This window comes from Urocitellus parryii, chromosome 2 (assembly GCF_045843805.1).
Source record: "Urocitellus parryii isolate mUroPar1 chromosome 2, mUroPar1.hap1, whole genome shotgun sequence".
NCBI lineage: Eukaryota > Metazoa > Chordata > Mammalia > Rodentia > Sciuridae > Urocitellus > Urocitellus parryii.
The window spans coordinates 210284899-210297583 of NC_135532.1; the positions used below are offsets into that span (position 1 = coordinate 210284899).

A 12685-nucleotide genomic window follows, 5' to 3' on the forward strand; every position below is an offset into this window, starting at 1 on the left:
TCAATCTATTAAAACTTATTTTTTTTTAAAAAAAGATAAAGAAGCTCCTTATAAAAATGAAATAGTGGTTTATTTGTTTTAACCCTACTAAGATTTTTTCAAAGAGAAGTGTAAAACTTCATTATTTGGGGGAAGAATGAATCATGGATAAATCCTATTAAAAATCTATGAATACAGTAAAGAAGAGTAGGAAACAGCCTTGTGTACTCTTTAATTGTTTTTTTTAATGTTGTTGGAAGTAGAATCACAAAATATAAAAATGAATCTTGTGACATTTGAGTTAGTTGATTAAAATTATTTTTTAAATTAGGAAAAATATTAAAACTATAAAGTATCTTTGAATTAATGAGATTTTAAATTTTTTTTCTTACCCATTTGACTGGCTTTTGTCCCTGTCCTTGTATTTGGTGTTTACCATCAAATGTATATATCAGTCTTATTAGACTCCATTTTTTAAAAATGATAATTTCTTAAGATAAAACTACTATTTCTAAAGCAATCTCAGTCTGTGAAAATCTGAATAGTCATTTGTTTTGTAAAACATTATCTGTTTTACAGAAGGAATTTCCAAAGACAATACTTCAAAGAATGAGACATCCATATTCCTGATCCACTAAAACAGATATGATAAAGCCAGATCAACTGAGTAATTCTTTTATGTTATAAAATATTATAATAAAAATAAACTCTCAAAAGTTTAATGAAACTCCAACAACAATTCCCTAAAATTCTTATATGCAAATCTTTTAACAATAGGCACATTTGGTGCGATTATTATAAAATTTTATATAAAACAATTAATTAACTTTTTGATATCTCACAAAGAAGAAAGAAATACCAGTGAAATAAATACTTTTGATTTTCTGAGTTATGAAATGGGAGAATGCAGTTTACAGTATTTATTTTAAAAAAGACTTTTATATGCATGATTGTAAAATATTTTCAATGTCTAACTGTTCAAACTTATAACCTACCTACACAGGCTATGGAACTAAAAGTAACAAACTTCCTGGAAATCATGATATTTTTGTCACCCAAACACTTACTGATACAACCAAATACTTTCCAGTTGGGAAAAATCTTTAGTAAAGTAGAAATATATTAAAATATTAAGAAATTATTGCCTATGGTGTGGAAACAGCCTTATTCATGTTAAACACTATTTTTTTGCATTGACCACTTTAGTGATAATGATATCTTCTAGATATGACTAATTTCCAAGTGATTTTTAATATTCCTATTAAACCAGGTTGACAAGAAGTACAAAACATTGCAGGTGTTTTGGAACCCATCAATAAAACAAACAAACAAGCAAAAACAAACACATTTTAAAGGCTTGCTGGTAAGAGGTATACCAGTGTTGAGGGTGTGGGATGTGGTTTCTGCATGTACATTACACATTGTGATATATCAAATGAGAGCCGTAGAAAGAGAAAGAAGTTGTGAAGATCTAAATTGAAAACTGGATGACATGTGTTTTTATCCTTTAAATTCCAACATGAGGAAAACTCATTTTTATACTCCTGAATGCTGACCACATACACACACACACACACACATTACTTCTACATCCTAATCATATATTAAATTTGGCTGGCTGCCTGAAAAAAATACAGGCATTCAATGATTTAAGTAAATGGACCCATGTGTGTATTTAAATGACTAGATACAATGAGATCCTTTTCAGAATTGCTCAAGAGATGCTTGCTGTTAAAATGTTTTTTGAATATGTTTTATCTCCTGTGTTCAGAAAACATACTAAATCTTGTTAAAACAGCAGCAAGTTCTTAATTTCCAGTAAAACATCCACAGCTCTTTCTGGAAACTGGAAAGAGTTGAAATAGCTGCAGACCTACTTTGGTCAAACACTATTTTATATAAATATATATATATATATATATATATTTATATATGTATATATATATATATTTATATATGTATATATATTTTAATAGAACCAAGTGATATAAAGTGACATACCAAGGAAGAAGGTATTTACAAACAGTAAAAATAAGCTACTGTGCATCATGGGTGAAAATGATTATGATGTCTTTGAAGACATTCTGTAAGAGGTAGGTGACAAGGGGGAGACTGTTCTGCCATCTTCAAACGTCCCCTGATTCTACATTCATCAGTGTGTTTTCCATTCTTGTAGGTCCAGGGGATGTTCAATAACCAAAAAAATTTCCTATATTCCAAGGTTACCATTGTCACATGAAGCAGTGCCTATCTTCTTTTGGTCACAGAGAGCAGATTCTGCCCATAATTCAACTCCTGGTGACAATGACATTGAAGCATGACTTTCTGTGCGTTGGGGTAGACCTCATGTTCACCACAGTGATGGATCCTACAGTCATCTTTGTGCCTAAGAGCATACCACAGGCTAACATTTCTTCAGCAGACATTGCTTAAATGCAGAAGGCCTCTGAGAGAGAAGACATCCCTTGGCTAACTTCCGGTTTCCATCTTGGCACTGCACCGTCCTGGTGTGCCAGCCCGTGTCACAGGTCCTAGAGCAGGCAAGCCAGGGGCCTGTCACCCACTGCAGCTGTGGAAGGTGTGATCCCACTTTATTGCTGCCGTGGCTAGTGACAGAGTTCACTTTTTGAGTAGACTTCTTGGGAACAAAAAAACTATAGCGGACGTCTAAAGCTTTTGTTGGGTCTGTTGCAAGAATCTGCACTATTAGGATCTCCTTTGTGGCTGAGTAGCCCATACCATGCAAGAAATCATCCCTCTGGCTCCAACCACTGTAGTTCATGACTGTTCCGTTGATGTCGATGATTGTCTCGGAAGTGGAGATCATGTACTTTCCATTGATTAGGTACTCGCCATTTTTCTTCTTCAGGGCTAAGTAGGCAGTGAATCTAGTCTGGTCTTTGGCTTTGAATTGTCGGACTTTTATGTGGGTTGCCCCTTCAGGGATCCGCACAACGTCAGTGTAGCCCTTACTGGAGAGAGGAATTTCCACAGAGGAGGGGGGCAAAGAGAAAAAATAAAATAGGTAAACTCTCAGCAAATGGATGAACAAAAAGAAACTCACTAAACATCTTCCCACGAACTATCAATATTTTTAAAAGATTAATTTAGATTGATTTTAGAAAGGCATTTTCTAATGACACATTAAAAGTGACCATCTGCATTTGTATCGAGATGTTCAAAATTAGGATGAAGTCAACAACTTACCTTGATTAAAAAATTTATACCAACTTCATTTAAAAATTTATTCAACCATTGCCATCCTTTTCCTACTCTATCATCTTTACAATGTCACTTTACATTGTTTTCTAGATACAATGTGACATATGTAAACACAAGATAACAAAAAAACATTTGCCCTCATTCAATCTCATAGCAAATTTTACTGTTTCTCAAACTTATTTGCATATTGGAATATCCTGGAGATCTTTTAGAAGTTCCAAAGCTTATGCCACACTCCAGGCCAACTGAATGGCCATCATGCAGGGTGGGGTACCTACAGCAGCGCTCTCAGTGATCCCAACACTGCTTCAATGTGGACTGGTTCAAGAGCACAGATTTAGTACTTTGCTGGTCTAAGGTCAGAACAAAAGCTCTGTTTCCATTTCTACTACAACTATTAAGTTATTTAGTGTTAAGAGATAGGATACTAAATAGAAGTTAAAATTCTATAACTAGGTAATGAAAACTTACTACCAGCATGAAAATAAAAGAAAAAAAATTAACACCTTATCAAAACTCCCTGAAATTAGTATTCATGGAGATATTATGACAAACCAAATAAAATGTTACAATGGGTGACAAATAAGATAGGTCGCTAGGCCATCTGCTTAGGAGAAGGGAAAAAGTCACAGATATCTCTAATACTCATAAACCTGTGCAAATGCTGGGAAAAATGCTAATTAAGCACCAAGGGACTACACCAGTAGTCCCACTACTTACTTTAAATAATTTTCCAGTTATTTAAATAGAAACTCCTGGTGCAGTTAAATAGAAATTCCTTGTGCAGTTTGACTGAATTGTATGAAATTGCATTGTCTATTTCTTACTCAAGGTTAGAAGCTATGGGGTCACTACCCAAACACTAAAAATCCAAGTCTTTCCCCTGCTCCAGAATTTCATCTGGATGGAAGGGGAAGCTCACCCTAAGCAAGTGCCCTGTTTATTGGGCATCTGTTCCACAGTAATTGCCAATTAGGTATCAGAGTTTCTGACAGTGTTGAAGAAAGAAGATGCAGGCTGAGGATATTGCTTATTCCGGCTTGATTCATCATTTCAATTTTTAAATATATTATGCATAGTCCTTTCTTCCAGACCTTTTTCGTTTTTGTAGTGTCTAATACCAATCAATGATATGGAAAACCATGGTGGCTTCAAACAACAGCAGGAAGAATGTTGGGGAGTCTCATCTTACATTCAAAGCTAAGAAAAAGGGATATTTTCAAGTATTTAAACAAGTTCACTCTAATTCACTAGTGGCAGTGTTTGGCTTAGAAGTCATGTCTCTTGAATCCTAATTTGAGTTCTTTCCACCATGTCCCCTTGCCTGAAATCCTTATCCATATTTTATAACAGTTAACTGAAACTAAGTTCTGGTTATAATGATACTAAGCAAGATATAAGAAAAAGAAAAATTGAATGGTAAGAAAACTGGCAGGAGAGCTTTTTGTTTTTATCTTGCTCCTCAGAGCCTGTCTCATTTTGCTGAGAATCAGTGCGGTCAGCACCATAACAGGTTTTCAAGCTGAGTTTTACAAGGCACTGGTAAGTCTGAGGACTAGTGTCCTGATTTCATAGGCACTAATTAAAAGATGGGTTCCATTATCTTGTGATTAATATTTCAGTTTCTCTGCATCCTGTTGGGTATCATTTAAATTCTGGAGAGCAACCAGGTTCCTTGACTACCATAAATAAATGAGGTTGTTTTCACTTAACTATTATAAAGCCTGACTGGCAGAGCAAGAGAAGTTGGTTTTGTGCAGGGCTATCTGCACAGTACCAAGAGCAGTGCCTGCCTGTCATGAAGGAGTAAATTCATTCACATACTTAGCATGCTGTCATGGAAGTGACATTTTAAGGGGCAGTCATACCCCCTCACCCTTCCCTTAAATAAAACTTATATTTCCTGCAAAGAAACTCAGCAAGGTCAGAAGACAGAGTAATGGCGGGATTGGGGGATGGTCTTCCTGCTCGTTAGCGTCGCCATTATCTGGGAAGGTGATATTTGACAGAGGCTTACAGAGACCACAGCTTATTAATTGGGGAAAGTGTGCCAGGCAGAGGAAATGGCCCATACATGAAAGTTGTTTGCTTGAAAGGAATCAGGAGCAGAGTGAGAGGACCAGTGTCAATGAGGCACCACCTAGCAGGCTAGGGGATAAAGCAGTCTTGGACACTAAGTGACATGGGGCCATCAGAGAGTGCTGACCAAGGAACACCAGGATCTGATTAGGTAATAAAGCAGTCACTCTTCTCAAGGGAGGAAGAAGAGGCTGTGAGGGGCCAGGGCCAGAGTGATCAGTGAGAAGATTGCTGGTCAGCCAGGCAAAACTTGGTGACTGGGAGGGATGGGGATATAGCTCAGTTGGAAGAGTGCTTTCCTGGCATGCATAGGCCCTGGTTTCAATCCCCAGTATAAAAAAAAATTAAAAAAAAAAGACTTGGTGACTGGGGAGGAAGTCATGGTAAAGGGCAACACATCTGGAAAAATGGTGGGAAGCAAGCCAAAAGGATTCACTGGTAGATCAATATGGGGTGTGAGAGAAAATGAGAAGTGAAAGCCAACTTGAAAGTGTAGGCTTAAGTAATTGAGTTACCATTTTCTGAGCTAAGGGAAGAGTGGTCATGTTTGTGAACAGGTGTGAACTTGAAGTATTTTAGTTTGTATTGCCTCATTTAATCCTCACCTATGCTTTCATTAATTGCAAGATAATTGCTCTTATTTCCATTCTACTTTTGAGAAATATCATGATAAAAAAAATTAAGTGACTTTTCAAAGATTACATGGCTAGTGAATTATTTTTTTGAACTAGAGCTTAATTGCAAATATTTTAGCTCCAAGATTAATGTTACTCCTAGGTAATTTATTTGGGACATTCAAACAGATTATTTGTATCACATAATGTAGTCTTGGTCAAACAAGTTTGCAAGTGGTTGTACTGTACATCATCTGTCTTTATCATGGATTTCTTCATCTTTTCATGTGACATCTTATGTGAAGATATTAGTCAATATAAAGAACTTAAAATGTTATATTTAGCATTTTAAATCTTTTTTAAATTTTAATTTCTTTCTTTGTTTCTTCTTTTAGTTGTAGGTGGACATAATATCTTTATTTATTTTTATGTAGTGATGAGGATCTAACCCAGTGCCTCACGCATTCGAGGCAGGCACTCTACCACTGAGCTACAGCCCTAGCCTTATATTTAGCATTTTAAAAGGGAGTTTAAACTTTATGTAGAAAAATACATAGGATATATGTCTATGATAAATATTATTAAAATTAACTTTATTCCCCATCTAGTTTATAAATCTTTCTTTCCTCCTTCTCTACCTCCCTTCTTTTCTTCCTCTTTGCATTACTGCCTTCCTTTATTATTATTTTTAAAATTACAAAATGGCCTGTACTTAAGTTATAGCCTCGGCTCAGCTCAACACCCATTAGCCAAGTAGAAGTCTGTACGTCTTAAACTTTCATAGCGCCAGTCTCCTCATTTGTTAAACAAATGGCTAAATTCATCATCTATAACATGTCTTTGAGATGTATAAAAATGCAGGATATAATTGGAGGTGCAGGATTTATCAACACAGATGGCTCAACATCTGTGTTGGGTAATTAATTATTATTTCATTATCAAGTAAGATTGGTAGTACATATTTTAACCCAGAATAAATTTTTAGCCACACATTTTTTTATCTTGTCAAAGATAATTTCAAGTGTTTACATTGACATGATGCTTAATCTTTTAATTAAACTCTTATAGTTAGTTTGATTTGTGCTTCACTCTCTAAAGATAACACAGCACCTACATCAAGAATATAGGTCCACTCAGCTAATACCACTCAGCAAAAAGTGGTTTTGCAAAGAAAAAAATAATAATCCTGTATTCCATTAGAGTTAGCCATCCTATCTGTTAGCATAACATTTAATGCCAGAAATAGGTAATTTGTACACTTACATATTTAAAGTGCAATTAAAGATGCAGGAGACATTGTTTTTTATGAATTTTCTTTAGAATAGATATAAATCAGAATATTCATTATAAACCAGGATTGGTACTCACACCGCTTCCATTAACTTACAGTTTGCAAGAAGAAATGCTTTCTCAAAAAAACTCAGGCTAGTAAAAACTGCTTTCTTAAAAAAAATTAGTTAAAATAGAAACCAGGCATCCTTTCATCAACTAGGTTTTAGGGCAACAGATCTGTACAATGTCACAGTAGCTGGATGCTATCCTCTTGACCCCTACAGCTGTGGCCATCCATCTTTTTCCAGAGGCACCAAGAGTTTCTCCTGAGTTATCAGGGCTTTATTCATCTCCTCTCCTTCCCTTCTCACATTCCTAATGTGTTCCTACAGCCATGTCAGACTTCCCCTAAAAACAGCTTATGAGGTAATGTGAGTCCCCTGTATCAATTTTGCAAGTGTCTAAAGCTTTGTTCAATTCACGTAAGGGCAAGCATTCTATCGTATTACCTTTTCTTATTGAAGGTCCCAATAACCTTTGTACAACTGGAGTTGTCTCCTCCGCACACCCCGCACTTGTCATACTGCAGTTTTGAGCCAATGATGCCATCGCAGCCCGTGCGCACACACTTCCCGCGCACGCAGACGGAATTGCTGTAGGGCCTGCACTCAGTCCCATCGGTCACCTGAAATGGCAGACACAGCAAGAGTGGGAACATGGGTGCATTGCTATTTGATTCCTTTGGTAAGCTGTTCTCATTTACGTTTGATTGGAATAAGTTATATTGAAAAATAAACCAGCAATCAAAAATCAACCAACCACTTAGTTTTCAGGGATTTAAGACTGAAACATCCTTGCTATATTAGCGGTAAGAAGATCTGACACCTTTTCTCAACTTAATGTGCTAGGCCATCCTAGGTACTTATCTCTATTTTGGTATGCATAACATGTTCCCACAGAATCATCCAGTTTTTATATTGATTGAAACTTTTTTTTTCATCTATTTTGTGGAACTATCATGCCTGTAGAGAACTGAATATGAGCAGCCTTACGGACACAGAGATTCTTCTTTATTGCAAAACTGTTCTTAGGGTAGCACATTTGAAAATCTAAACTTATTCAAACCCATGTGATTGGTTGAAAAGCATTCCCCATTGTGCATTGAAGTAAAGATAAATACGTTAATGTGGAAAATAAAATATGAGGAAGTCACAAAAATACTACTGAAAGAGAATGAATATATTTTGAATAAAGGAGTTAGTATAAACTGCCATTAAAAAGCTAGTTAAAAAACCATATGCATATAAACTGTGGCTTATGTATGTGAGTATATATAATACCACAAACATATATATATGTTCATATATAAACTTGCATTTATTGTTTGCGTATAGACAAAACTCTTTTCATATATATATCGGAATGTGAGTGAAGGTGTGCATGTATGTAAAGTGAAGTAGAATATACTTCTATAGATGAATGGTTCTCTAGATAGAGCTATTTCCAGGTTATGTTTTTGTTTTTATTTCTCTGTGCTAATTATTTATTGGTACTTGGGTTTGAATGGAGGGGTGCTTTACTACTGAGCAACATCCCCAGCTCTTTTTATTTTTTGAGACAGGGTCTTACTAAATTGTTTAGGTACTTGTTAAGTTGCTGAGGCTGGTCTCAAACTTGGAATCCTCCTGCCTCAGCCTGCTAAGTAACTGGGATTACAGGTGTGTGCCATCCCATCTGACTCTATATTATTTTTTAAATGAAATGTATTATTTCATACTAAATGAAATATATTTTTCAAAAAAGCCACATAAATTGAACATTAGCTTAGTTTTCAATAATGTACATTTCTGAAGGCCAGTTTCAGAAGTATTATTAAATGTAGCACCTCTTTGCAAAATAGATAAACAATATTTAATAGTTGCTGCATAATAGTGAAAAAAAGAAAAGTCTGCAGTATATTTCCTAAGCAGATATGTTCATCTTTGAAAAATAAGAGATGACCACAAACTTAACTTATACATAGCTTGAAGGACACTTGATTCACATTGATGATCCAAGACTTAGTCAAAACCTTGGGTCAGAGACAATGATATTGATGCCTATCTTCCTGACTCAGCAGAAGAATTCTTAAGTAAATGACAGAAAAATAAAAAAGTTGCTTGCTTTATATTCTCCTTTGCAAATGTGCCTAAGAAATACTAGTTGTTTTCATAGCTATTTTGAAGTTTATGTTATACTTTGCTTGCCCTGACAGTGATTTATAATTTTCAAAAATAGCTTTTAAAAATTTACTTATTCTGTTGAAAAATAATTTTTATTCATTGTTTAAAGTTTGAAAATATAAAAATTATAGAGGTGGAAATAAAAATCTCCAAAATTCAAACCACCCCCAAAATAATGACTATTTACATTTGGCACCTGCAGCCTTCATTCTACCAAATAATTTGCACTAAACACACCTCCTGCATCTGCACAGCTAGTGTGTAGTTACCTTTGGAGAAAACACCACGTAGTAGCCAGTGCCCTTGGCTCTGCAGGTCAGTTTGCACACGTCTGCTGGCAGGACGCCTGCATATTTGGGAACCCATTCTACAAATGTTTTGACTCCTTTTGCATCAGACTGATAGCCGTTTTTGGCCTCACATTGCTCATGACGAAAAGATTTACCTAGGAAACAAAACATGTTACTTTAACACTTGACCTGTTCTGAACCTTACATATTAATCTTGTGCATTTAAATAATTAATTTTAAGGAGATGATGCTAACTTTATCACAGAGCTTCTTTATGCATCCACTCTGAAAGATTTTATATCATTGTCTTCCATTTCTGTCTGCAGGATCATTATTTTCCAGTTCCCTGAATACACTAACTTGTTTATAAAATAATTTAAAATCACTCACATATTTGTTATTGATTTGCATACTAGTGGAACTGTGCAGCATAATATAAATGTTATTTCCCTAGCTTCTCCTATTTATTTCTGCTAGAGTTCAAACACTTGTGGCACAGGGTAGTTACCATTAGGTGGGCAGGGCGTCACACTGCAGGAGCGGTAGATGGCTCTCTTCCCTGTGCAGTAGCGGCCACTGTTTCTGGGTGCAGGATTATTGCAGTGGCGATAGGCAAACTGTACTCCTCCCCCACATGAGCGAGAACACTGGCCCCAGGGTCCCCAGGACCCCCAGTTGCCATGGCTTGATGTCTGAAATAAAAAAGAGAAGGTTTTCTTTCTTTTCTTTTTTTTTTTTAAACCCAGGAGGAAAACATTCAAAAGGTACCTTTAGAAATCACTTGCATATAATGAGACAGTGGAAACCTCATGACAGTTACATTTTCATCAAATTTGAACATGATCATGCTCTGGAATTGCAACACATTTCCAATTCCAAGCAATTCATCTTTCCCAGCCTTTACGGCCAGTGCCAGAGGATCTAATGCATCCTACTAAATACTAAGATACCACAAAGAGTGTCTTCTGTTTTCTATGAGACATTTTAAATTATGCTTTCTGATATTGTACAACTCTGTTGGTAACCACTGGACAACCATGTTCTCTTTCTGAACACGCTGATCTCAGGTCTTTGATAAAGTGCACAATGTTGATAGCTTTGCAGGAGGCCCGGCATTGTTCAATTGTGATTGCAAGTCCATGTCTTTCTCCCTCTTTAGCCCTGAAGCTCTAGGGTCCCTTTGATGATACCATGCATTCGGTCTGTGACAGACTCTGATCCTTACATAAATGTATTTCAAAGGCTTGGCTAATTCCTAATTAGATGTGACAGAAACTGAAGGACACCTGTACCCTACATGCATGGACCCCATAGGGAAGGAAGAGCTCTGTAATGACAACCTAGGTCTAGTCCCCTGGAAACATTGTGGGTTGAAGCTGAAAAGATTCAGAAAGGAAAAATATTTCACACTATTTTGTCCAGGGAATGTGCGCAGAGCTACCTCTGGCTGCCTGTGTTGGGGTATCTGACAGTGTTAAAGACTAGGAACCCATTCTACAAATGATTTCTATGTGACAGCCTGTAGAAACACAGGTGATAAATACAAAGCAGCATTCTTCTGGGACTTGGCAAAATCTTCCAAGTGAGAGTGAACACTCAGCATGATCTGGCCTTGAAGATTAAGGAGGCAGTTTGTGACCTGAAGCTGGGACTGTGCATTTAGTGCAAACCTATTTCCCCAGAGAAGCCAGAGGTTACTGCAATCGCTAAAGTTAGATGAACTTGCTATCAACGGAAGAAAAATGACCGTTTGGAGCTTGCCAAATACGTATAAGAACCATGGCATTGACTCTGCTACTATTTACTTACTAAATTTAAATAAATGTATCTGGAATCTTAACAAGAAGAGTTTAAAAGTGAGCTTCCAAAAGATGAGTTCTGGGGCCCTAATTGGGGTCTCAATTAGACAGATTCTTGGTCATTTATTTACGTGTGAAAAGCTATAATTCCTAAAGAAATACCTATTGTCAGATATTCTCCAGTGTTTGATTACTGAGGCAAAAAAAAAAAATGAAACTTATATAGATCAGAAAGGAAGAATCTTTTAACCAAGAAGCCCTCTATGACAGTACCCACACACATCCCATGCGAGGTCTCAGGGATTTGGGTGGCCACTTACTGAGTAGTATTTTTTCTTGGTTTTGTCCACACACTTGCCCTGCAGGCAGATTCTCCCCTTCCCACAGGGTGTCCCTTCCACAGCCGGCAGCTTCTTGGTCAGACACACCATCTGGCCCTGGCGCACCACGGCACACCACAGGCGGGCACAGACGTCCATGCCAGGACACACTGAGTACTCGGGGCCGAATGTCAGGTTGCACTGCTGGGTGGCATCGTAGGTCTGTCCTGGGAGTTCCTCAGGGCCCTGGATTTGCTTTCGTGGTATGTCTAGCAAACAGTTACCTAAAAGAACAACGGAAATTGACCTCCGTAATAAGTTTAGGTCTCACATCGCTAAAAGGGGAGATCTAACAATTAAAGGCTCCAGATAAGGCCGAAGCACTGTGCACCCACAATCTCCATGGAAAAGGGACTCTGCAAGCGGCAAGGGTGGGACTCAGCAGTGCCCTCTAGCACCCTTCGTGGGTGATACATGTAATGGAATGCCTGTAATGGAGGTGTGGCTGGCAGCATATAAGTACACGAAATTATTTGAAATAGTTTGAAAATATCCATTATGCTGAAACACTAAAACAAGAGAAAATTAGGGTGGACCTCGAGGAAATCTGATAGCATACTTAATAGCAACAATAAATCCTCCACAACTTGGAGAAACAGAATTCATCCTTGGCATTCTATTTACATCCCATATCTATTTCTCACTTACCTTATCCCTATGTGTTTATCCCATGTCTCCTTTCCACTAGTTCCATAATAGTCAAGTTTGTACCTCATTTATTATAGTACTCACTGAACAAGCATTTGCTTAGTACCTAGAATGTTCTAGAAAGCATACTTAGTATCAAGAATATGGAAAAAAAAATGACCCACATCTACCCCTTAAGTT

At 36.8% G+C, this 12685-nt stretch overlaps 1 protein-coding gene across 1 annotated transcript in view; it reads right to left on the reverse strand.

The window, feature by feature from the left end:
* Positions 1 to 1965: 1965 nt before the first annotated feature.
* Positions 1966 to 12685, reverse strand: part of Adamts5 (ADAM metallopeptidase with thrombospondin type 1 motif 5) — a 41336-nt gene continuing 30616 nt past the window's right edge. Inside the window, exons 4-8 of the mRNA XM_026396168.2 lie at positions 11798 to 12081; positions 10187 to 10370; positions 9658 to 9833; positions 7676 to 7851; positions 1966 to 2951 (exon numbers count right to left, since the gene is read on the reverse strand). Coding sequence (XP_026251953.1) covers positions 2384 to 2951; positions 7676 to 7851; positions 9658 to 9833; positions 10187 to 10370; positions 11798 to 12081 — 1388 coding nt within the window. The 3' untranslated portion in view covers positions 1966 to 2383. The remainder of the gene's footprint in view (positions 2952 to 7675; positions 7852 to 9657; positions 9834 to 10186; positions 10371 to 11797; positions 12082 to 12685) is intronic.